This window comes from Drosophila teissieri, chromosome 3R (genome assembly GCF_016746235.2).
Source record: "Drosophila teissieri strain GT53w chromosome 3R, Prin_Dtei_1.1, whole genome shotgun sequence".
Classification (NCBI taxonomy): domain Eukaryota; kingdom Metazoa; phylum Arthropoda; class Insecta; order Diptera; family Drosophilidae; genus Drosophila; species Drosophila teissieri.
In genome coordinates this window covers 10,682,390-10,706,918 of record NC_053032.1, presented here as the reverse complement: position 1 = coordinate 10,706,918, position 24,529 = coordinate 10,682,390, and the positions used below count along the sequence as shown (strand labels likewise).

At 41.6% G+C, this 24,529-nt stretch overlaps 2 protein-coding genes and 1 non-coding gene across 3 annotated transcripts in view; 1 reads left to right on the top strand and 2 right to left on the bottom strand.

The window, feature by feature from the left end:
- The window catches only part of LOC122622445, a 59,127-nt gene that overhangs the window by 33,687 nt on the left and 911 nt on the right, over window positions 1–24,529 (top strand). Inside the window, exons 4-9 of the mRNA XM_043800877.1 lie at window positions 20,075–20,278; window positions 20,345–20,496; window positions 20,563–21,261; window positions 21,316–21,453; window positions 21,510–21,961; window positions 22,042–24,485. Coding sequence (XP_043656812.1) covers window positions 20,075–20,278; window positions 20,345–20,496; window positions 20,563–21,261; window positions 21,316–21,453; window positions 21,510–21,961; window positions 22,042–24,485 — 4,089 coding nt within the window. The remainder of the gene's footprint in view (window positions 1–20,074; window positions 20,279–20,344; window positions 20,497–20,562; window positions 21,262–21,315; window positions 21,454–21,509; window positions 21,962–22,041; window positions 24,486–24,529) is intronic.
- Window positions 2,844–2,915, bottom strand: Trnap-ugg. The gene has a single exon. It is a non-coding gene; the product is annotated as a tRNA-Pro (tRNA).
- On the bottom strand, window positions 4,069–16,479 carry LOC122622448. The gene is made up of 4 exons (XM_043800881.1): window positions 15,709–16,479; window positions 5,379–5,573; window positions 4,677–4,787; window positions 4,069–4,618 (listed from the first exon to the last, which is right to left on the bottom strand). The coding sequence occupies exons 1-4, from the start codon at window positions 15,764–15,766 to the stop codon at window positions 4,392–4,394; spliced, it is 591 nt and encodes a 196-aa protein (XP_043656816.1). The 5' UTR covers window positions 15,767–16,479; the 3' UTR covers window positions 4,069–4,391.

Sequence of the window (24,529 nt, the reverse complement as noted above, 5' to 3'; positions counted from 1 at the left end):
CCGCAGTCCGCAATCCTTCCTTGCCCACAAAACCATCCACAACATTCCGAAGCCCCCGCAACTGCATTGTGGTTGCCTCATTACGAAGGGGAAATGCTCACGCTTTTCCCTGCCGACTGCCGCAGCAGCAACATGTTGCATTTTATGAATGAAGAAAATGTAATTTTACACTTGAATTGCGTGACTTGGAGCGGTGGGTTCTCATATTTCATAGCCCAAGATGCCGCAATCCCTCACGTAAATTGAAAAAGAGCATTGATAGGCAAATTAGGCGCTGTCTGCTTTCTGGCCCTCTTGCACAATTGTAACTCAGGGGGTACACGTAGGGAAAACTAGTGGGAAGTTACCATGTCGTTGATTTTCATGATTTCAAGATCAGAAATATTCGGGATCCACTTACTTAATGCTTATTCTCCTTCATATATCCGGCTTAAACGCCTTACGGTTATATCTTATTGAACAATAGTAAGTGTATGTTGGGTAATGCCTTAAAATTATTTGTGTGCTTCTTTAGAATATTTCATCACAGAATATTTGTTACAGTGCAAGCGTTGCAACATTGTTGGCAGACGAACGATGCTGAGAATTTTCGACCCACCCATCGCCTGGGCCTCATTAGCGGGAATCCCCATTCCAAAAGAGTGATCCTTTCACCAGGGGGCAACGAACATTCACTTTCAATAGCCAATGACATTCACTTGGCCGACAACTGGCAATTGATCAGCAGCCCGGAGCCCGCTGAGCTCTGTATTATGGCATCCATTAAATGCGATTCCATTGCACTCTTGAGGTTGCCTCCGAAAGTCATTAACAACTATGGAACCGCACCACACCTGTCTTGCAATCAGTCTCTAACCGAATCATTAGTCGATCTGGTTAAGACTTCTTTTAACAGCAGTTTGCTGCTCGTGATTTGTTCAACTGCATTTGGAATTGATCTCTGTTCGTGCGCCGGTTTGCTAAGAAGCACACGAAATATATTACACATACGCCACCGATTCCGGTCGCCAATTCTGTGGCAAGAAGTCCGATTTATTCCACAGCCGTTTGTCATATTTTTCCTTTCGATGCTTTTGAAAGTGGCGAAGGTATACCAAACTGTTAAACGCCAATTAAATAGCATTTATTTTAATGGAATTTTATAAATTAGAGGAAACATTTTTATTTAATTCTGGAAGACACACCTTAAAAACGATTAGCTAAAACTCTACTCAGTCACTTTGTCTTAATAAAGGAAAAATATCCTAATAAGGTTATAGGAATTTAAGCTGTAGCGAGTTCCTTTTGACTATTTCTTAATTAAGATAATTAATAAACGCTGTTTTTATCATTAAACCAACCAAACATACAATAAACAACTGTGAAAACCACCTCCAGAATCATTTTGGGGTTTTGACGGTGTGCAACCTGCATCGAGCAAATATTTAACCACCGAATTCGGTTAGCCAAGTTGACGTTGTGCTGGTTATGTGGCTCAAACTGGCCCGCACTTGTTGCCATCTCGTCTTGTTTCAGGCAGCTGCAGATCCGATCCGATCATCTCGTCCCGGTGCGAAGGCCATCGCCAGTCTCCGCACTTTTGTCAGATGGCGGACGCGGATCAAAAAACTTGCATATTGCTGGGTGATTTTAATTCCGATCCGACCGACCGACCGGCTAGTGAAAGTAGTTTTTATTTATATTTTTCGGCGGTGCATTTAGCTGTCTCTGGATTTGGTAATAATTCGCTGCGACGGCCATGTAAGGCTATTACAAAATATGATGGCTCTATTCTTTAAGCCAAATCATATTTATAGCTGGCAGATGGCTTTGTGCCTGCTTTTCACCACAAAAATAATCTGGAAATGATACGAGAGAAATAGTTTGCTTAGGGGTTACATCATGAGCACGAATTTATGTCTTTCACACTTTCAGTTCGCGTGGAGTTCGAGTTTTCATTCGGGCTCAGAGCGACACTCATTGTTCAATTTTCCAATTGTCGGCGATAAAACACACAAAGACTTATCGGCCAAGTCAATCGCTAATGCCCCAAACAAGTAGTTGCATGTGCTTGGCTCAAAGTTGGGGGTAATACGAGTATTAGCCGAAAAGTCATCCGCTTAGCCTGCCTTTCATTATATGTACGTGGTGCTGCCTCTAAGGCAACATACATATGTTTCTACACGGAGATAATACAAAGTAATTATACAAATGTTAAATTTAAGATTACACTTACAACTAATAATTTATCAACATTTAATAAACCGCATTTATTTCATAATTATAATTATTTAATTGGTATTGCCAATCTTTAGAATGGTTATACGCCAACACTTTTTTGCAACATCTCCTTTCCTACCATTAAGATTATTTTTAGTCTTCCCAAATTTAACAGGATATAACTATTCAAATTCAACTTGAGTTATTACATCTTGATTGACAAAAAGCCCCTCCACAAATTTGAAATACATGTATTTTTTAAGAAAACTGCTTAACCATTAATTATATAAAATGCGGTTAAGGTAATTGCGTTTATGTAACCAAGATTTAAAATGCGCCAGGATGTGGAAGAAGTACCTTTAATAAAAAATAAATACCTGGGTACAGGTACACACTTGCCATCTCTGATCGCCAGTAAGGCGCAATTGCTACTTCTTTTTCTTTGCCATCCAATCAACGCGTTGCCATCTGTGCAAAGTTGTATATTTGTTGGCCCGGCCGACAGAAAATGCCTTGCAATATCTGCATTTTCGCATCGCTCATTTCGTGGTGGCTTTCGCTTTGTTTGTTTAATTAACTTTAGACAGAGGCCATAAAAATTTGGCCACAAGCTGTTTGCTGGGCTAGATAAAAATATTGGAGCCGGGCTCAACCGGGATTTGAACCCGGGACCTCTCGCACCCAAAGCGAGAATCATACCCCTAGACCATTGAGCCGCATGCCGAGCATCTGGGCACTGCACGGTTTTGGCCGCTGCTCTTCGCCTTTTCGTGCTTTCGAGTTGGCTCGTTGCTTTTGCTGACGTTGATGCTGCTGCGGATGACGTCTTTTGGCCAACTTGTTTCGGCGTCGGCTTTTGTGTGGCGTGTTTTTGGCTGATTGCATCAGCGCCTTGAAGGGGAAAAAGTATGCCACACTTTACACCTTGGTTTCGATTTTCCCTCTACGCCTGTAACTGAGCTGTAGACAATTGTAGTTTTTATCAATGAAAATGGCACATGCTCCAAAGCAGATAAAAGCCAGCTTGCTTCTACTGGTGTATATGCAAACAAATATTCTGTTTACAATGTGGCTTGTTTCAAATGTTCTTCTGCGTTGCAAGTGGATTTAATGAGATGCAAATGACACCAAGAGCTTCGAAGAGCATCGACAACAAATATTACACCTGCTCACACATTAATTGCCCATCTAAATCAATGATTTAAATAACGGCAATCACTATATAAGCAAAAGAAAATATGTTGTGGTGGGTGAAACACCAATCGAAATTCGGCGCTCAAATATATAGGATTGCCTACAAGATCTTGTAAAAGGAGAATCATATAGCAGAAAGGGTCAGAACATAGGTCTAAGGCTACTAGATACGGTGTGCGTACGGATGGGTGTTGTACTATGTATTACATCTGTAATCTAACCAGCCTTATTTATTTAATAAAATTCTTTTTTAAACGACCCGTTTTTATTTGTCCAGACCGGCGTTTGAATGCATTCGAGTTAATCCTTCGTGTTCACTCATTTCGTTTACAAGTAATCACTCTTACTCATACTCATCACTCATACTTGCCATTCAAATGCACTCAACTCACTTTGAGCATTATCCAATTGAATGCCAGTTATTTGTTGATATGCAAACAAATAAAAAATGGGTTTTGTTTCTTAGAAATAATTTTATTTTAAATCTGATAATGAAACTATAAAATATATACAAAACTTAAATGAGAATTTATCAATTTATAGACTAAAAGAAATGCATTTTACTAATGGAATATATGCAAAAATTAATGGAAAGTATTCAACAAACTTCTTAAACGCCAAATACTTTTTATTATACCTTCTATTGTTTATTATAGCTTAAAGTAATACCTCTAACATGAATGTTTCCCGTAGAGCTCTGATACAAATTATTTAAAAAATAAATATTTTTAAAATAGAACGCACAAATGCATTGTATAAAACGTTTCCTACGCATCTTTTAAAACTATGGGAAATATATCAAAGTCTTTAAAGCAAGAAAGAAGTCTGTACAAATCATCCGACTTAAGACTAAAGCGCATTAACTTGTTCAAAAAGTGGTCTCAACCATTTGATTCAAAGTTTGAATTTACAGCATCAGAGAAGCAAATAGTAATGTGTTAACTAATAGGCATCTGCAAACTTAAGCTACATTTATTAATGGGAAGACCACTCGGAGCTCAGGTGAAGATGTCCTCGACGAGTTGCTTGGTGATGATGCGATGTGGCCGAGTGGGATTCACCTTGGGGCGCTGATAGAGCCGGGCGTTAATGGCGTACAGCCGGGGCGAGAGATCGCAGCGCACATTGAACCACCAGTCGCAGACGAAGACCGCCTGTGAGAACTGGGTGCCATTTGGGCAGAGGAACGTGGCCTGTCGTCCATCGATGTCGCAGTAGTGCCAACCTGTAGGAGCATATTATAGAGTTTCTCCACAAGCAAACTTAGTTTACGGATAGCTCACCCTGGCACCTTGTCTCCATGTCGGCAAAGAACCCAGGATACTCCTGCTCGTCGCAGTAAAAGTTGGTGTACGGCACCGCCGACAGAATGGGATAGTCAGCGCCAGGACGACCTGCAAATGATTTTGTTATTGCAATTAGTGAGCCGCCGAGCCACCGAAACCAAAACAAACTGCATGTCACGCAGTCGGCGGTTTCCAATCAATTTCACTTCATCCAACCTTACTTGAAAGAAACCTGCAGAAAAAAGCCTCTCCTACCTCCCAGAAGTGTCAACTGCAGGCGCTGCCCCGGGGTCACCAAAAAAACTGAAGCCCCCATCAACCAAAAAATGGAAACAAAAATAAACCCGGCATAAACAAATCCTCGACCGGTTTCAGTCGCCTCTCTGGCGCTAATAAATGAATTTACGAGTAGATGCACTTCTGTGCCAAATATCCATTCCGCTCGTCCGAAAATAATTTAAAATCGTGCACTTTTTCTGGCCTGTCGCTGATGGCCCCGAAATGCATTTCGCTGCCCCATCTTCAGACTGACTACTCGAAAATAGATCAAGAAGAATATTACTCTGCGCTGCGCCAAGGGACCTTTGCCATTGTTTTCGATGTTGTGTCATGTTTAATTGATTGACTTTCGGGGCATGCATATTGGGATGAACCATTTAAATAGCAAAGTATTAGGTTTCTAGGAGATCATTTCGTTACCGGGAATGGATTTGCCCAGCTCTAGGTACTCGCGAACCGAGGGGCTAAGGAAGTTATCCGGTATCTCGGGGAGATCCTTCTCCTGGCTGCCGTTCTCATCATTCTCCAGATCCTGCTGCGGTTCCGGCTCAAAATTAACTGGTTCCGGAGCTCGTGGGCGCTTGGCTCGTTTGGAACGAACCGTTTCATGGCAGTCTGCAAGAAAATAAGCCAATTTATTAGTCGAAATAAACAAATTGGCAAAGTTCAAGGTTTCTTCTTCGAGGGGAAAAACATTAAAGTCTATGTACTGCAATTAGCGGCGATGCCAATCTTTGGCCTTAATGTCAAGATACAAACTTGATTTGCTTGATGGTACATAAACCACTCCCTAATCCAGTTAATGAGTCAGTAGCCGCCGAGTTAACTTTAACTTTAACCTCAGATGTATCTGACCCGCTTTTAAGCTCTAATATTCGTTTTTGGTGCTGCGAGCAATTGAGCAACAATTGTTCTCTACACGAAAAGAAAATACTGAATGGACTATTCTTTGCTATGCTATTATAATAACAAGCAGTCGAGTGTCTCGGCTTTCATGTACCCTTTACTCAGCTAAGAAAGGTGAAAGGACAGTTTCCGAAAATGCGATTGAACTCAATCTCATAGCTTTTACAGAAGTGTTCAAAGTATTTTCATAAATAAGCGCCTAACACTTTTTTCAGAAAGGAAGACCGCTTACTTACACTTACACTTACACTTACTTACAGATATTTAGAAAAAAACCAATGGGTTTTTAGTATGAACACCACTTCAGAATCAAAAACAACAAAACTATGATTTCAGATTGGGAAAACAACTTTGTATGGGCTCTTTACATTTTTCTGAAATAATTTTCCCAGTGTATGATGCTGTACATTTTGCAGTTGATTGTGTAGATTAATGTTATGGCTGCTTCAGATGACAAGATTCGTGCGGTTGTTGCCGTTTTTGTGGCTGACCTTGCCGCTTCTTTTGCAGTGGGAAAAGATCTGCCACCAAATCGAGAACTTGCGGTAATTGCTCAATAAAAATGTATTGTTTTGTTCTGCTACTTTTCTGAATTAAGCATAATTGGCTTTGAGCTCATAAGTCGTACCTGTTGCTTATGCAAACAAACTTGATGCATTTGAGGTTGCGATTCTGCTCTGCTTCCTTCACACGGCCCCATACTAAATTAGCTTTGGTCTTGAAAATCTCGGTAGGCAATTTGGAATAGAACAGGTGCTGTAGCAAACAGAAATCGGAGATTGCTCTTTCCAATGAACTTTTAGTTAACTATTTCGAATAGTCCGATTTAAATAACTTTTGGCAGACTTTAGATTTATAGGTATTTTAGCGGGGGTGAAAACTTTTTGAAACATTCTTTCGATGCATAGGCTTAGTTACGGATTTCTAAGCTTTAATGTTTCCATGATCTGGACGCTCAGACGAACAGAAAGACAGTCGTACAGACGGAGGGAAATTGGAAGATCACCTCGGCTACCGATTCTAAAAACGAAAGGCTCCGTTTTACCCCTTATATACTAAATCCTTTTACTCCTTGTATTCTTCAGACAATCTTAATCTTAATTTTCTTACTTATTACTTGAGCATATTTTAAAAATGTTTATTCTTAGGAAGTAGAGATAAAATAGCAAGCGTAAGTTTTGAGTAAACTTCTACAACTTTTTCAACTTTTTGTTGCCCTCTGATGTTGTTACTGCAACTGGAAGCAGTCGGAAAACTAGTTCTTCATTTTATATTCTACATTTCGTGCGAAATTTATTCACATGGCAGTTGTCGCTGTTGTTTATTGAAGCTGATTTCGCCTGTTGTAATTGACCTTAACCTTGTTCCGCAGTTGTCTGTTTTTATTTATATTTTTCGGTTGTGTAATTGAGTCGAATGTTTGACTCAGCCCCAGGCGATAAACTTTGCCTGGCCAACGATCTGGAACTGCATCGAACATGTGCCTTTCATCTAGTAAACGGATCGAGTGTGGGTTTATTCGTTAAACTTTCGACAAGGGAAGGCAAACCAAGTGCAGCTGTGCCAATCGATGAGTAATCAATCAAACGATCTAACTACGTTTGTACCTGACACTTCCGAAGAGCTTGTAAACGTGAATTTTCATTTGGGACTTTGTTTTGGCCTCTTTTATAAACAGTTGCATCATACACAAATTTTCATTGTAATTTTGATGGTGCAACAAACAAGCTAGATTTAAACTTCCTCGAGTTTCAAATTGGCTCCTGAAATGAACATGCACCAGATAATGGAGCAAACCGTAGACCATTTACATACACAGATTTGCTAAAAGGCAGGCATTAGTTGGCCACGGGTTTTGCTAATTATTTAAACCGAACAAATTCACTGCAAAAGGCAGAGGACACTCCCCAAAGAGCACAAAACAACTAGGCGAAATCCAGCCAGCTCCCACACAAAAACCAATCGAATGCAGAAAGCAGAAAATTAAAAATTATATTTTTAGGGGCTAACAAATGCGCCAGCTAGCTAGGCAACAACGAGGTGCCGCCAACAAATTGCCAAATTATATTTCGCAAAAATAGCAACCAAATTTATTACAACTGAAATAATTACTACGAAAAGGAAAAACAATCACATCGTAATTAGACGCGCGTTTTGAGGTGAGTCTTACTGAGGGGAGGCCAGCTGCGAATTCAGCGACAAATTGTAAAAACTGCCCGGTTATTCACACATTCATGTGTCCGCGTTCGAGTATAAATCTCGATATCTATATCTGTAGCCAAGTCCATTAGCCACGCATTTGTTGGCGGCCTTATGTCAAAAAGTTTTGTGCGTGAGACAAGCAACAAGAATTTGCATTGCAATCGAATATGGTATACCCTTACCTACTCTTCATAATTACTTTACGTTTATTGCTGGTTACATATTTATTCAAATACATAATTATTTTGGTTATATAACTGTGAAAATGGATAATATTTTTATAGAGTGGTTTTAATAATAATAAACCGAAATCCGAAAAAGCCATTTGAAACTGCATAGAGTAATGGCTAGTATAATTTTTAGGACCAACGGTTTCGAATTAAACTAAGAGGAGAGATCAACAAAAATCGTTATTCGAAGACCAATTTCACGGAAAATTGTAATGCCCTGCGTCAGAGTAAAAAGTAGCCATAAAAAGATTTAACTTTTCTGTGTTTTTTGGGGACCAACGGCGGATGGGAGTGCGTCGTCATGGGGCACACCCCTTTGCCACGTCAGGCGTTGTGGCTAGTTGGTTGTTTGCCGGTTAGGTAACCCAACTGAGCCGAACGGACGCTCGGAGTGGTGCCACTCTCCTCCGGTGGAGCGCGCTGCTCACCCGGCCGCTGCCCAAATCCCGCATCCTTCATGTGTTGCTCCATCCAATCTGATGATTTGGTGCGCTTTGGTTGGTTTGGATTTGGTTCGGTTCGGTTCGGCTTGGTTTGGTTGGGCTGGTGGCTTGTCATCGCTTTGTTTTTGGCCTGTGATTGGGTTTTGGTTTTGTTTTGGTTTTTGTATGCAGTCGCATAATTAAAGTAATTGCCTTTCGATGTGTGTACGCGAAATAGAGTCAGCAGCTGCTGCGGTGCAGGGGAAATTAAATAGCATACAGGAACGCATTTCACAATTGTAATTGTTGTTCGGTTCGGCCTGCCGTTGAATTTGGCATCTTTTCCACCTTTTCCACCGCTCAAACGCCCGATCCTCCATCCTCCAATCCAATCCAATCCGCCGGCTGATAAAAATCCACCACATAAATCAAATTGCCACAAAACTTTTATCGGCGTAGGCACATCTATTGTGGGCCTGTTGGCTTCGTAGGCTTTGTCTTTTCTGTGGATGATTAGAGCCAGCCAGGTAATACGACTTCATTTGGTCTTGTACTGCTGAAGCTCGTTTCGACTGCACATAAATTAAACTGTTTTGCGGCTTTCGGTTTTATCGGCTATCCGCCTCTAAACGGTATTATTATTTATGTTTTTGCCCATTGTCAGGAGTGGAAGGTTAGACTGGAGGTAAGGAACTAAATTGCTTAAGTGCCGGAAATGGCTGCGCCATCTAAATTAGACAAAAAGCTAAATGTTTGTGCTTTCTCCTTTTTACAAACACTTTGAGGTAGTCTGTAAAATAGTTTTAATTGATTGGACTTACTTAAAAATCGTTTGTGTTGCTTAAATGTTCCCATCTCATCATAGTAATTCTCTGAAAATATCTACCCATCTGGAACTTAATTATCGGGCTTTAACTTATCATGCTGTGCACGCTGAAAGTTACGTAAATAATATTAACTTTACTTCAGGACATATTATTAAAAAAGAGCGAACATCTCGGATAAGTTATTCCCTTAATACACCTTAGTGTCAGCCATAAATACTCATAAGACTCATTAACAATAACCATTCTTCTTGATCGTAATCCGTTAAAGGGTTAAAGAAGTCAATCCAGGAAGTGCAAAGTTGTGTGCGGGGCTTGGCCCAGCAACAATTGAGTGAAAATAAATCATTGACCAGAAAAAAGGAGGAGGAAGAGCAAAAGACGATGCCATGGCATATCCTTCCATGTCACAAAAAAACTGCCAGCGACAAAGGGGGGAAAAAAACTGGAAAAACAACAACATTAACGAGGATAATGCAGTTGGCATGATGAACATCATCGGACCAATGGAACAAGGATGCTCTGCTGTCCTTGCCGTGTAGCAAGCGCGTAAAGCGGCGCAAAATAAATTAAGCTCATTATATAATTGAATCCTTGATAGGCTGATTATCCACACGGCTTGCCATGTGCCTGCCGCCCGGTCCACCCGTCTCCTGCCCACTCGCTTATTAAAAGGATAATGCCCAGTCAAGCGCAAAGGATGCGAAATGGCCAAACGCAAAAATTATGTAAATGAATTTCCTGTTGCATGTGCCGATCCGATGCGCCGGCTATATAGTATAGGTGTGTACATTTATGTGCGCGTTGGCCAGCGACATTTCCATAAATCTGCCAGGTGGTGCCACAGTCAAATTAAGCATGGTTGGCCTTAAAAATAATGCATAAATACTCCAGTTTCTCCAGATATTGACTTTAATGTGCTTTCAATTTGGCAGGTTCAATAATAAATAAAGCATCGACACGAAATGATTACCGCAAATCTGGTTGTATCAGTTGGAATCAGTAATTATCTAAATACCAATATCCGGATATTTAAATAAGCTTTCAATACATATTATAAACTACGAAAAATGTAAGTATACAAAACGGCGAAGCTCCTATAGCTTTAGTTGATAATTGCGTCAAACATATCCACAATTATCCTTCGTTTGTTTAGATTACTGTCTCCACAATCAATGCAGCTACCTTGCCGAAAGTCACTGTAACATTGTCGCGAGCTCCACCTTAAAAATTGGGGACAGAAATCTGAACTCGAACTAAAATTGCTTTTTCGAGCCGCGGAATCGCCAGTATATTTAAACGGCAACCTCATGCAGTCACGATTCGCTGCACACATCTACACACGAGGGTGGCGGGGGGATATATAAATCTGGATATACATATAGGTGTGCAGTTGCAGGCCTCCTTAATCTATTGACTAAATGCATTGCATAAAGCGTCGGTCGCTCGGTCGGTCGGTTGGCCAAACCTCTGAGCCAAGACCTAAAACAATGCCACTACAAAACAAACGAGTTCAGTTTGCCGGCAGTTTTCGTGCAGCAGCGCTTTCAATGGCCGCAAATAGCTCAAAGGCGCTTTGTCTAGCCAGTATAAAGTCCACCCTCCACCCTACTACCTCCCCAGATCCCAACCGATTTACGATACGATACCATACTATACTATTCCATACCCACTTCATTGCCCCTGTAAAACCCACTCCCTGTTGCTGCTGCATGGTTAAATTATGAACGCAGTCGAAAATCTATTTGTTGGCTATGACCAAAAACTTCAAATACCCAAACCCCATCTAGATACGTTTTGGGCCAAAGAACTTTTAGCTGAATTCGAATGGCCAAATAAAATTTAATACGGAATAAAGTTAGAATCGATCTTGTTGTCTCCCCAACTTTATCGCTGGGCCGTAAGACACCCACCAATATTCCAGTTAACTACTTCGTCTACTGCCTGGCTTAGTGCTTATTGCACTGAACAAAAAGCTTCGTACTTGGGGGACTTTTAATGTGAAATTTAATTGGTTGACCAATAGTGTAGAGCAACTAGGGAACTATGTTGATATGTATTTTCCATTAATAAAAACTCCTGATATCAGGTGGTTGGAAATCGTACTTATTTATTACTGTGTATAAACAAAACCATGCCGATAGTCGCTTTAGGCTTAGATTCCATGGGAGGTGGTCAGATCCGAGCGTAAATATACAAAAACTCCTCGGTGCGATTAATTTGCAAACTTCTTACATAAGATTTCGGCTTGTTGGGCTGCTGTTTGCCGGCTTATTACAACTATAAATTTGCATTCGGGTGTGGGTGTCGATGGGAATTTCGCTCGGGGAAGAGTTTCATTTTCTGCTGGTTATACAAGCAGTCATTTTTGGAATTATAAAGCTGGAAGTTTACGATTGGATTGTATAACTTCATAACATATAACATTTCTTGTTACTAAATTATGGACTAACGACTTTACTACACCAAAAACAGATGTATCCGCACTTAAATCCATGTAATGCTGAGACCATCCATTAATAATTGTTCGTTTCAATGAATCAACCCACTCCAAGTACGAGCTGATCTCATGGTTGTCTGCTACAAAATAAGTTTAATAAGCTTTTATATGTAATTATGCATTTTTCCACGTTAATTGCATTGGAAATCCGCGACTGATTTCCACAGCTTTCCCAACCTGCCAGCCGCTCCGATTTCCCACATCCTGGGCAATAAGGTGAGGCAGGAGGTCGCTTTTCGTGGCCGCCTGGGCCGTTTTTCATGGCGCATATCTCATAAATATAAATGACTGAATTTTTCCGCAATTTGTCGCACACAAAACAAATTTCATTTTAATTGAAAATTATGCCAGCGCATTAACATGAGCAGCGATTTAATGGATTCTGTTCTGGGATCCCGCGGAGGATGTTGTAGCTTGAATTTATGGATGGTCCTGGATGGAATTATATGGATAATGACGTCCGATTTTGTGTGAAGTGTTTGGTGGACTGTTTTAGCGAGGAAGAGGTTTAGATAGAAAGCAAATGATTGAGGCATAGACAATGATGATCTCTAAACCGAACCAGTTTTTGAAAGGAGTTTTTTTGAGCATGAGCTGTGCATTTTATGATTGATTTGTACCCATTAATAAAAAGGGATATATGTGACAAATGGAGAACCGCATGGGGGAAACGCTCAATCGGATTTGAGCTTGGCATTCCAGTATTTTTTCGACCAAACTTATCGCTTTGTTGGCCGTTGACTTGGCCAACAGATTTGCATTTGTCAGCTGGGCGGTCCGCCGTTGTTTGTTGGCCTGGCCAAATGTGTTGGCTGACAGCCGCATAAATTGTTTTCTCATGTGTGCCAAATGTTTGACTTACGCGCAAAAATGTTTGCGCAGGTAAATCTTTTGTGTGTGCACCGGATTGGGTCAAATTTTTTGTCTTGTTTTCCGCAAGAGCATTTGTATTTTGTTGCTAGCCATGCATATAAATCAATTAATTTATTCACAAAAATGCGAAATGCTTGCGGAGCATTGCGTGCGAAGTTATTTCCTCCACCTGGCAATTCGCAACTATTTGGCAGCTTTTAGCCCACACTGCAAATTATTGGTCAATTACGCACACGTATCGAGATGCGGTAGATAATAAAAACGCACTGTGAATTTAATAAGTGAATTTAAGTGTGTGTTATCAGCAACTAGATTTAATTGTAGGCTTAAGAACTGGGGCTGTACTCTTCTATACTGTTTAGATATAGATATTTGTAACTTCCCTAACTCCCATTTCCAACTTAAATCTTAAGATGCTTGTTGCACTTCCTGCTACTTATTCCGCTCATAGTTATCATTAAAACAACATATGTACATATTGGAATAATTTTGAGTTTTGTCGTCAACACAACTACCTATCTGCCAGTCTCTCGCAATAATCGAAAATCGTTTGCATTCGAATGGCTAAAACATCTGACAATCTGCGCAAAGCGGATGTGCCGAACAGCAGCTGAAAGGTTATTTGCCAGTTAGTTGCATGCATTACGTATACGCCACGTTGGCTGCAACTCGCGATTTGTGTGTGATTTGTGTGGCCGACAGACGGATGCGATGCTTTGCGCGCTTAATGTGAGTGGGAAGCCATTCGTCGGGATGATGGGCTCCAACTAGAGGGCCCCGAGGCGCATTTTTGCCTCCATTCATGTAGGAGAAGCCTTCGCCATTACTGGCAACTTTCAAAATTTAGATTGGAAACATGGAGTGGGCTTAGAAGGAATCACTTGGTACACAGCTTCTCGAAGTTGCATATTAATGTAGAAACTAAAAAATATTTATTTGGATATGCTCGTTACGTGTCGTTTGGTAGGTACTGTAATAAAATGAACATATTCTTTATTTAATTATTAATTCCTACTCAATATTCATAGCCATTGTCAATGGTTTGACATTTGCTTTGCGTTAGGTATGCTTAGGAGTGTGGGCTAGCACTTTTGACATAAAAGGTTTATTAGATCCAAGTAATAATCGAACACAATGCCAGAGTGACTGGTAATTAGAGGCCAGCTCAAATCGCACCTCATTGAAATGGCAAAAAGGTGAGTATCGGAAGGCAGACGCTATAAGACAGACGGCTAAGGCGGCGGATTTACTCGCATAGCCTTCGTTTCGGTCGCTTAATTTCGCCTTTTTATTGTCTGAGCATATTTCGTTGTCTTTTTGCATTAGCCACACAAAATGTCGTGCAGCATCTGGCTGTGGTTTTATATGTATTCGGGGTGCGGACTTGAGCAACCTTCAAAACCATGCAAATGTCAGATGCCATCTATGGTAGAACTTTCCTGTCTGGGCGAATGGCGATTGCCGTGAGGCGTCTGGCCAGAATTTGGAAAGTATTCCCAGGCGGCATCATCTTGGTGTGTATTTGCAGTTGCCGCAACTTACCGCGTTCATAAATAACCTGAACTTTGGCGGTGTGTCTCCGGCCAATAAAACACTCGAATATTTCGCATGGTGTCGTGTCGGACTGCACATTTTGCAACTTGTGGCTCTTCCCAGCGCCAGCAAAAAGTTACGCATGCGCCAAGTGTCCAAATCTATGGCCACCCGATGGAAAGCCAGCCGAACGACTGACACACCAAAAAAGTACAAATAAAATAAAATGCAACTGCGTTGAGAACGCAGTTTTTGGCTTGCGGTTTTGTCAGCCCGCGCTTGACACATCAAGGCAGGCGGTTGGGTTGCCTCAGCGCAGCTGGCTGCATCCCGCCTCCGCCTGAACTGAGGCGCTGAAGTACAGTGGAGCCTCGGTGTGCCAATATATACATCCCATTTTCATTGGTTAAGAGAAAATAGGGTCGAAAAAGGAATCGCAGCTCACCAAAATAACCAAATTAATTTATTCACACAATATTAACAAGAAATATTAGCAATGGTTTTATATTCTTAGCAACTGGGTTAAAAAAAGCTTGGAGTACTTAACTTTAATATTTTGCAAAGCCTTAAACCATATTTCAGTAAGATTTATATATTTGTATTATATTTTGTTAACATTAGAGACGCATCCCTGTGAGGAGTACACGTATGTCGAAGTCGTGTAATCTGCTAGAATTTATTGCGCTTAACTGGCATTTTTTGTGCATGTAATTCGATTAACTAAATCCAAGTCAAAACAACTTGTGCCAAGCCAGCCTACTTGCTGTGACCATAAAATGTGTTTTTCTTTGTAGATGTAACGGCTTAAATACTCTATCTTTGTCTTTGCGTATAATGTTTGTATATCTTGAAGCAATCAAGTACTTCATCAAAAACCACCGATAAATGCGTAATTCAGTCATGCAGGATTCATATGATTGATCACAAATGCCAATATAAACTTGAGTAATTGAGTTTTCGATTTCGCTGATCAATAGTCAGAACTGCATATTTGATTAAGGCGAATGTCGCCCGGTAAATGTTGGCAAAAGCGATTATGTTTCTCAAAGTCAATCTAAAGCATTCCAAATATGGATTTGTGGTAAAGGTGAAATTATAAATGCAACTTTTTGAACAAAAGTAATATCTATGCCCAAGTGTATTATAAGACTCGGCAAAGCCAGTAAGTCTGCTAAGTAACCTCCCTACTTAGCATGCGAGCCACATAAATATTGTGGGAATTTTTGATTTATGGCTCAAGGGATTGTCTTCACAGCTTACCAGTAAATAATAAATATCCGCAAATGATGATGAACACAAAAGTTATTCTCGGCAACATGTTGCTGCTGTGTCTGCAGCTGGTAAATGGTATTTTTAATCCTTTTGTTTGGTCGGCAAGCGATTTCTTTTTCTTTTTTCGACTCCCACTGCTTCAGTTTGATTTATGTGTTGACCTTTTGCAATGTTTGTTTGTTTGTATGTTCGTTTGTTTGTTCGGTAAGCACTTGCACTTACTTTCATGCACTTGAAACCGATTGACAAGGCAACAAAAACCGCGTGCGGTTGAGCGTTTTAACGACTTACTACTTTTCGCCTTAAGAAGCAATTACAATTAATTCGTTTTTATTGGCAATTGCCGCTGCCGTTGCCGCAGCCGTTGCACTCGTGTTTCGGTTGTTTACTTTTCCCAGTTGGTAATAGGAAAATGCTAGTAAATGGAGCAACACCAAAGCCGGAGATTGCCGCAAATTTGCATGGCCTATAAAGCAGTTGAGTCGCATGCGAGGAGGCGATTGCCCAATAGGCCGCCAAATAGCGGGCGGGTAAAAGCTTCACAGTTGAAGTTGCACTGTTGACGTTGCTTGCAGTTGCAGTTGCAATTGTTTCAGATGTTTTTCTCTTTTTTTTTGTAACTTTTCCTGGGACAATGGAGCACACGAATATGGCAACACAACACAAATGGGATAATAATAATAATACGACTTCTTGATTCACTTTTATTATTACGGTCTGTAGTAATTCTTGGGCTTTTCTGATCGCCAGACAAGTACAACAACCATTCAACCAGACGCTTCAACCTCAACTGACTGCAATTGTTGTTGAATACGAACACGAGTACTTGGCGGTCTCCTCAGAAACCACAAGACTCCACAGGCTCCACTCGGAAAAAACACTCCAGCTCAGGTTTGAGTGGGCTTTTTGAGCCAGGCCTGAACTCGTTTGTCGTGCCTCCAAGAAATATACACTGTATGTGCTCAACTTGAGCGCGCACTCGGCTAGCTTACTTTTAATTGTACTAACTAACTAGCTCGATCTACTCTGCTCTTACAGATCTTACGCAATGGCCAATTGCCGATGAATCACGAAAAAGTTCGCAGTCTAAGTGCCCCGAACCCTATTTTGGGCAGCCTTCGAACGGGAAAACTAGTCTCGAAAGAACAAAAAGCCAGCCACCTAGGCCACCACATCTAATTAATAGTGTAATTAAGTTTTTCATTTCATATTTTGGATTTTTTATCCGACTGGATAGAGCGGAAAAGCCTTTGCTGAATGACACTTTGTTGCGATTCGGGGGCCTTTCATTTTTTTAGAGGTTTTCTGACGCTTTTTTGTTGTTTGCCACATTTGAAGTGGAAGTTTAACTGAACTAACTACTGAAATAAAAAAGTTGAATTCTGAAGAAGGAATTAAAAGTATAAGAACAAGAAATTTGAATGCCGTCAAAAATTGTCACAGAAAATTCAGAAACCAACCTTTATTCGCACAAATCTTTTCTTTAAGAAATCCCATTTTGGGAATTATTAAACATATCGCAATACACTGGCCAAGAGCATCTTGCCTGCAAACCGTTCTGCAGCTGACCTTGTGTTGCAGGTCTTTGGCTGCCACAGAATGTGACTTGGTCGAAGAGGCTTCTTCTGACAAACCAAGAGTCTTCTGGGCCCGCATTTTAATGAAGTTAATGGAGACACAAAGGAGGACTTTGGGTGGGGTAACTAAATTACTCTGCCGTGTGCCATGTGCCGTCCAGCATTCGCAATTAGCCTTGTCCAGGGAAGTCCAATCGAAGTGCCCGTCTGATGCTGCTGGTTGCTTTTGGTCAACATCAGTCAGTCAGCTCAGACAGTTTGGTCCGATCTCGGGTAAGGTAGTAGGCAGCACCTCAAGGCCTCCCACATAAATCATAATCACATTAGCCCCTGGTCCAGTCGGATTGAGGCGTGCAGAAATCGTTGTGCGTTCGCTTCCCCAATGGTTAATGGCAAAAATAAACACAAGAAAAGCGTACTCAAATGATGTATTATATAAAACGAGAAACAATTATTAATGGCAAAAGCCAAAGAGTCGCGACCGATCGCGAGTTACGCAGCCGATCTGAGCCAAGTTGAAAATCGAAAAGCTGGCTAACGAGGCGGCGCAAAATGCTACCAAATTGCGTGTCCGTCCGTCCGATTGTCTGTAATTGATAAACTGGCCAAAATGAACTCGACTGTCTGTGTCTGTGATCGACTGACGTCGCTTAACTTACCGCAAATGCTGATAATTAAACAAGAAATGTATGTTGAATCCTATAAAAACTGCGTTTAATAATCGCATTTGTGCAAACTTTTCTGTTGTATGTAGTAACTTTAATTGCACACTAATAGTTGTAATGTTTCTGCCAAGTGTTATAAACGAAATCAATGTAGAACTGCCGAAATCGTTTATCAAACAAAACGCCGACAAGGTTATGTAATCTCCAGAGGCATAGTAAATCAATCTCAGCTGATGATCAAATTATGACAGCATTTATCGCAGAGTTCAACAATTTTTGAGTGATTGATATTCGACCAGTGTATTTACGATCGGACACTAATAAACATCAGTGCTAATACACATGCGAATTTAATGTTTCTTATTGAATTTATAATATTCAATTTGAGCTATTTTTTGATGAATTATTGTGCTAGTAAAACCAATTGACGTAGTCCACAGCTTGTACAAATGTATTTTTGATATAGAGTTAAGGAGACATTTGCGACCAAATTAAATATTTATGTTTTTGATCACTATCAATAGCCGAGTTTATATAGCCATGACTGCCCGTCCGTTTCTTCGCTAACTATTCTTTACAAAAAACCTTATTTCTTTCTACTACAGGTGATATAATTCGAAACGATATGTATCGGTCCACAATATTATATAGCGTAGAAATAATAAAAGATTAAGTAGAAAAGAGTATCCGTTGCTTTTGGTTCTAAGGTGCTTAAATACAGTTTTTTGACACTACATGTAATAAAAATCTGCCAAAGGAACAAAGGAAAATGAATTAGAAATAACGGAAAAGATTATTGATTAGTCTTGAAACTCAATCATTCCAATTCCGGTGTATATCAGTTTCTTTTTTTAATTTACACTTTCTACAAGGGTATAGGAGGTTGTTATTCTCGAAATGATTTTCACAGCATAGAACATTACGTTGCACGTAAAGATTTTTGTAAACAGTAAAGCCCCGTGATGCTGGCAGTAAGCTCTTTGTTTTTTCTCTCAACATCGAACATCAGTCTATTAAAAAGTCTTTTTGTGTTAAATCAAGTAAAATTAATTGTCGAGGACTGGATGGGAATATGAATTGGGTAACTGGGGACTTTTGATAGACAAGGTAAACAATAAACATGGTATGCCTGTGATATTGGGATCTCAAATTCGACGCCGAACCCTTGACAAGGTCAGCTGAATTGATTTCAAATTGCCCCGAGCGGCGGGAATGGCAAAACGATCCGAGTTTCGTTTTAATGATGTGCCAGATTTGGGCTCCTACATGGTTTCATTTACACACACGACAACTCCAACTCTTTCGATTGGATCGCTCGATGGATGCCCGTTTATGGCAGAACAGCCCGCTGGCGCGAACTTGCCTGTCATCTGCTACAAATCAGCTGTCATAAGCCCGATCCAATCGGATCCGATCCGAGTTGGGGCAGCATTATTTCGGCGATTGTTACAATCACTTTCAAAGCCCCAACTAAGAGCAACATAATCTTTGATACTGATCATTGCCATTTGACAAGCGGTGAGGAAGATGATTTCGATTAAGACCATCGAAAGGTGCAATGTTGCCCGTTTCGTTTAGAAAGGAAATAACCACCAGCAATAATGGCTTAATGGATGGAGACTATACAAAAATGTTATAACTTGTGTGTGTATTTTTTATATATTTAAAACCGAAACAGCGTCATCATCAGCCCTACATTTTTGTAGTATAACTTAAAAAGTATTTAAAATGCCTTCTTAGTATCTGGTCCGGCTTAAAAGTTCTTCAGCGTACTAGTAAAATGTTTCATTAGCTAAATATATTTCTGATTACGTGTATAAGGCATTTGCCTGAAACTTAAACTTATCTAAAGATAATGAAAGCAAGCGTTATGTGAAACCAAGTCCAACTGGCTGCTCCGAGAAGTGGTCACCGACGGTCTTTAATTGGGAACTGTACATTTAAAATCCGAGACCATCCGAGGCCATTCACCTGGAGAGGTGGATATGTGAGGTCGGGTTAGGTGGCAACTGCCAGCAACGCAGAGCCATTAGAATGTGCAACGTATTAATCGGGATGGCTATCTTTATCCAGCTAACCACAGATATTTTCCGCCACTTCTTGCATTCGCAGGTGGTTCGAGCGGCCAAACAAAAACTGAGCGACTATGCCGCCGAAACGCTGTCGAGCATTTCCAAGCGATTTTCCCACATGCACGGCCTTCTCCAGGTGGCCGAGCTGCAGGTCATCGAGAAGCTGCGCGAGTCCAGTTTGCCACCGCAAATGAAACTCAACGAAGCCATGGGCCAGCTGAGTGGCTACGAAACTGTCATCAAGGTGGGTGTCTGAATACCGACTAGTTTAGTCCCAGTCCTTAATAAAATCAACCTTTTCTTAACCAAGCGATTAAAAAAGTCCTTGGAAAGTGGGTCCGACAACAACGTAGGCGTTCCCAGCGATGTCTCGCTGAACTGGCTGCTCAAACTCATTTGCGAACATATCGAGAAGATTCCCACAAGTGTGCAAGTCAGCAAGATCGAGGAAAACCCTTACCGGTAAAAAAACTATACCGATTTGTTCTCTCTATTGTAACATAATAATATTTTGTCTATATTTTGTAGCGTGACCTGTAGTAGATTCATGGACATGTCCAACATATTCAAGTGCGAGTTTGTGGACCCAAATATACACGTTTGTTTCAAGACCGACTTCGAGAGTAGTCGTAGCTATTCATCGTCACCCAAAGAAGAAAACACATTTTTTGAGTCCTCCAGCAGTAGCAAGGAAAACCTTCAACCACTTTCACCCAATCTTATATTGACCCAAAAGTCGAAGCTAAAGACCAACCAAATGTCACAAAGCCAAAAGAAACCGACTAAAAATGCTATGGAGGCCGCCCAATGCAGTCTAAATTCATCTGGCGCCATTAGTGATGAATTTCCAGCGAAGGATCCAGATTTTCTCCACAACTTCTCGGCAATGGACATCACCAAGCCCAATAAAACGGCTGAAGACTGCAGCGATTGGTTCAAGACCGATGCACTGGTTAGGGTGCGATCCGTACAATCCCCGGAGGATTTCTATGTTCAAGGCATCCATGCTGCCCAGCGATTGCGAGAGGAGCTGGATACATTTGCGCATACACTTTCGGATGGCTGCTCTTTTCCGCCGGATATCGTGGTGGGTCAGCACTACATTATCCACCACAAGGATCACGACCGATTCTATCGCGCCATGGTCAGCCAAAAGCTGACCCCTCGAGATTTGTTCAAAGTGTTTCTGCCGGATATGGGGGTTTATTTTAATGTTCATAGTAGCGAGTGAGTATTCTTCGTAAATAAGTCAATTTTCTTCAGCAATGCAATTCCTTTCAGCTTCCGTGTGGTGCCGGAACGTCTATCTCACCTGCCGTACTCCGTCGTACACTGCAGCCTAAGGGAGTTGATGCCTAACCATGGAGGAACCGAGTGGGATACTAAAGCCAGCGCCTTCCTTAAACAGATAGTGCAGAAGTAAGTTATTTTAAGCCTCCTAAAAATCCGACAATTCCGCATTATTTTCGTTTTAGCAACCCCGTGCACGTGATCGTCAAGAAAGCTCTGACCCATGAACTGCATGAGGTGGACCTGATAACCAGCAACTACAACACCAACATCTCCGTGCACGATTCTTTTTTATACTCTGGCCTAGCGCGCTCACGTGACGACCGTGCGTCAGCTATTGATTCTCAATGGCTGCAGCCTGCCCCTACTACGCTTCGTATACCCAGGATGTCGTTCCAATTCGGAGACGTCCACATGATCCAGATGCTGCACGTGGAGGACCCGCAGGAGTTTTATGTCATGCGCCACGATTACGAGGAAAAGCGCTGTGTGATGCAAGTCAGCCTGCAGGGAGCTATGGATCGCATTAACATTAGTCAGTTGCAAAATATCTTTCTTGGTCGGCTTCGCCTCGGTTGCGTGCTGCAGTCGGATGGACAGTGGAAACGTGCTAGCATTGAGCAGATTCTTCCCGACGGTGAGTTAAGGCAGCAATATTAAGACAAGACTATTCAAAATTGCCGTATCTTATACTAATAAAGTTATGTCTTTTCTCAGGATATGTTCTGGTGCGCCTGGTGGACGAAGGTCCCAGCCAGAAGGTTTTCTGGGATCAATTGTTTGTGCTGCCTCCGAATTTTTGGGATACAGGTCTAGCTATTAAGTGCTGCCTGGCGGATGTGGAGACCAGTGCAGAGCATTCCTATATGTGGACTCCGGGAGCGACAACCTTCTTCAAGCAGCTGACCTCGAACCCAAAACTTCATATGGAAGTTATTCGTTCGACGGAGGATGTGGTCTACGTAGCATTAAATTTTGTCCGCTCCAACTCGATAACCACAAGTGTTGGAGTACAACTAGTGGCTCAAGGACATTGTATCTCAAGCGGAGAGAGCAGTAGAATGATCAATCCACCAGAGTCCACACGAGCTATACGTCTTGATGAGGAAACGCACAAGTTTCTGGCACAACAGAGGGACCGGCCAGTGAAACTGGCACCTTACCAAAAGTCCGATAATACCGAGCGCAACAAACGAACAACTGTCAATATTCTTCACGTTCGAAAGCCGGATGAGTTTTACGTGACCTTGCCCCATTTCCAGCAAGCAATCAATACCTTGCAGAAGTTGGTGCAGGAAGCAGCTGCCGCAATGTACCAGAATATGGTGCCCAGAACCAATTGGCAAGTGGGCGATATGTGTTATGCGCGGGTTCAAGCCAAATGCGATTCGCAGGTTTTATGGCATCGTGGAATCATAACAAAAGTCATACTACCTGGTATTACTTGCCAAATGGTCCGCTTCCAAGTGCAGTTGAGGGACTTGGGTGAGCTGATCGATGATGTGCCCAGTTCTTCTCTTGCCAATATCGATGAGGCGGACATGCGCATTTCAAGCAGCGCAAAGCGCTGTCATTTACACGGAATTCGGGCTATTGGTGATGAATGGTCCAATGACGCCATTGAATTCTTTATGGATCAGTTGCAGGCATATGACGATATCCACGTAACGGGACTAGGACATACAGAAAACTCTTTGAGCGTTGTTCTATGGGGCTCCCTCTCCATAGTCAGTGGAGCGTTTTCGCCCGCTTGTATAAAGTACGTTAATATTAACAAGGTTCTCCTGATGGCGGGAATGGCACAGAAGGATGTCAATTTCGATAATGAAGACCAGCAATCGATGCCGGAAAACGTAAGCGTTAGCTCCGCAGAATCTGATCACAGAAAATCCATCGACTTTAAAGTCTGGGAATCATTTATTGACAAAGTTGATAGAATTGCTAAGACAAAAACCCTAAGCCCCATTGATTTGCCGGGGGGGAGAGTCGGCTTCGAGCACAACGAGGACATGCCTCCACTATCACTGCTTGAAGATTTAGGAAAAACCCAGAATACAACTGGTGAAACAACACCACCCGCCGGTTGGATTACACGACGTAAGTGCGATAAGGCCATTTTCACGGCTATCGCTACCAATGTGACCTACGAATGCTGCATCTACTTGACTTTGGCTAGCGATAAGCCCTACATCGAGCATATGCGCAACCTGCTGGTACAGGAATACAAGCCACTAATGGAAAAGCAACAGGAGCGATCTACCTCCTATACCTACAAAGTGGGACAAGCGGTGGTGGTCTCTTATCACATGGACAACCTGATCTACCGCGGAATAGTGCAGCGCCTGAAAAACAATGACGATGAGTACACAGTCTACTACGTGGATTACGGCAACTTGGAGCTGGTCAAGGCTGATGAGCTGCTTCCATATGCTCCGTTCCCGGACCTAAATGCAATGTGCTTTCCGGTGGAAATTCACGAAGTGCGATCAAAACAGGGAAAGTATTCTATTAAGGAAATGGATACGATCCACCGAAAGTTGGTCATGAAGATGAGCAGTGTCCGTATTGTGGATGCTCAAATAGTGGGTTTGAACAAGCTGCCCACATGCCAGATCAAGGTTGGAAATGTTGACATTGGCACCATGATGATAGACTGCGGCATGTCTGTACCAATTGAAAAGCATCCAATCAAAAAAAAAACCATGTATTTACCTTCCCAAAAAGCACTTCAGGAGTTTAAAGTATTTGACGAACTTGACAACCTGGCCTCCGGAGGGGAAGAACTATCAGACGAAGAAGCGCCGCGCACCCAGCGTAAGCAGGAAAGCATTTCATCGGTTCAGCAACCGCCCACAAAGAAAAAATTATTGGTAGATCATAGGGAGGTAGAAGCCTTTTTAGGTGATCAGGATTTTGATTGCCAGCAAGCCGCACAGAAAATGTCCCTCAACAATAGTTTTTATCTCGGCCACTTTGGTAAAAACGCTGTTGAAACATCCACCGAACAGTCTGGACTTGATGAATCAGAAGATGAGTCGCACTCGAATTTCTCTGATAATATGGATATGGAAGTCTTTGCAAACAACGATGGCAGTCAGTTGGAACAGCTAAATTCTTTCGCCGCCGATCAGTTGAAGCGCCGCGTTGATATACGTCAAAAGGTGAATGCTAAAAATACTATTTTAAAATAAATATATTACATTTT

Excerpts from the sequence above, each read along its gene's own strand:
- LOC122622448 (XM_043800881.1), bottom strand. The coding sequence starts at position 15,766 with ATGTTGCCGAGAATAACTTTTGTGTTCATCATCATTTGCGGATATTTA. Across the intron at positions 5,574-15,708 it reads CGGATATTTATTATTTACTG|ACTGCCATGAAACGGTTCGT; the intron begins GTAAGCTGTGAA and ends ATTTTCTTGCAG. Across the intron at positions 4,788-5,378 it reads GCTGGGCAAATCCATTCCCG|GTCGTCCTGGCGCTGACTAT; the intron begins GTAACGAAATGA and ends AATCATTTGCAG.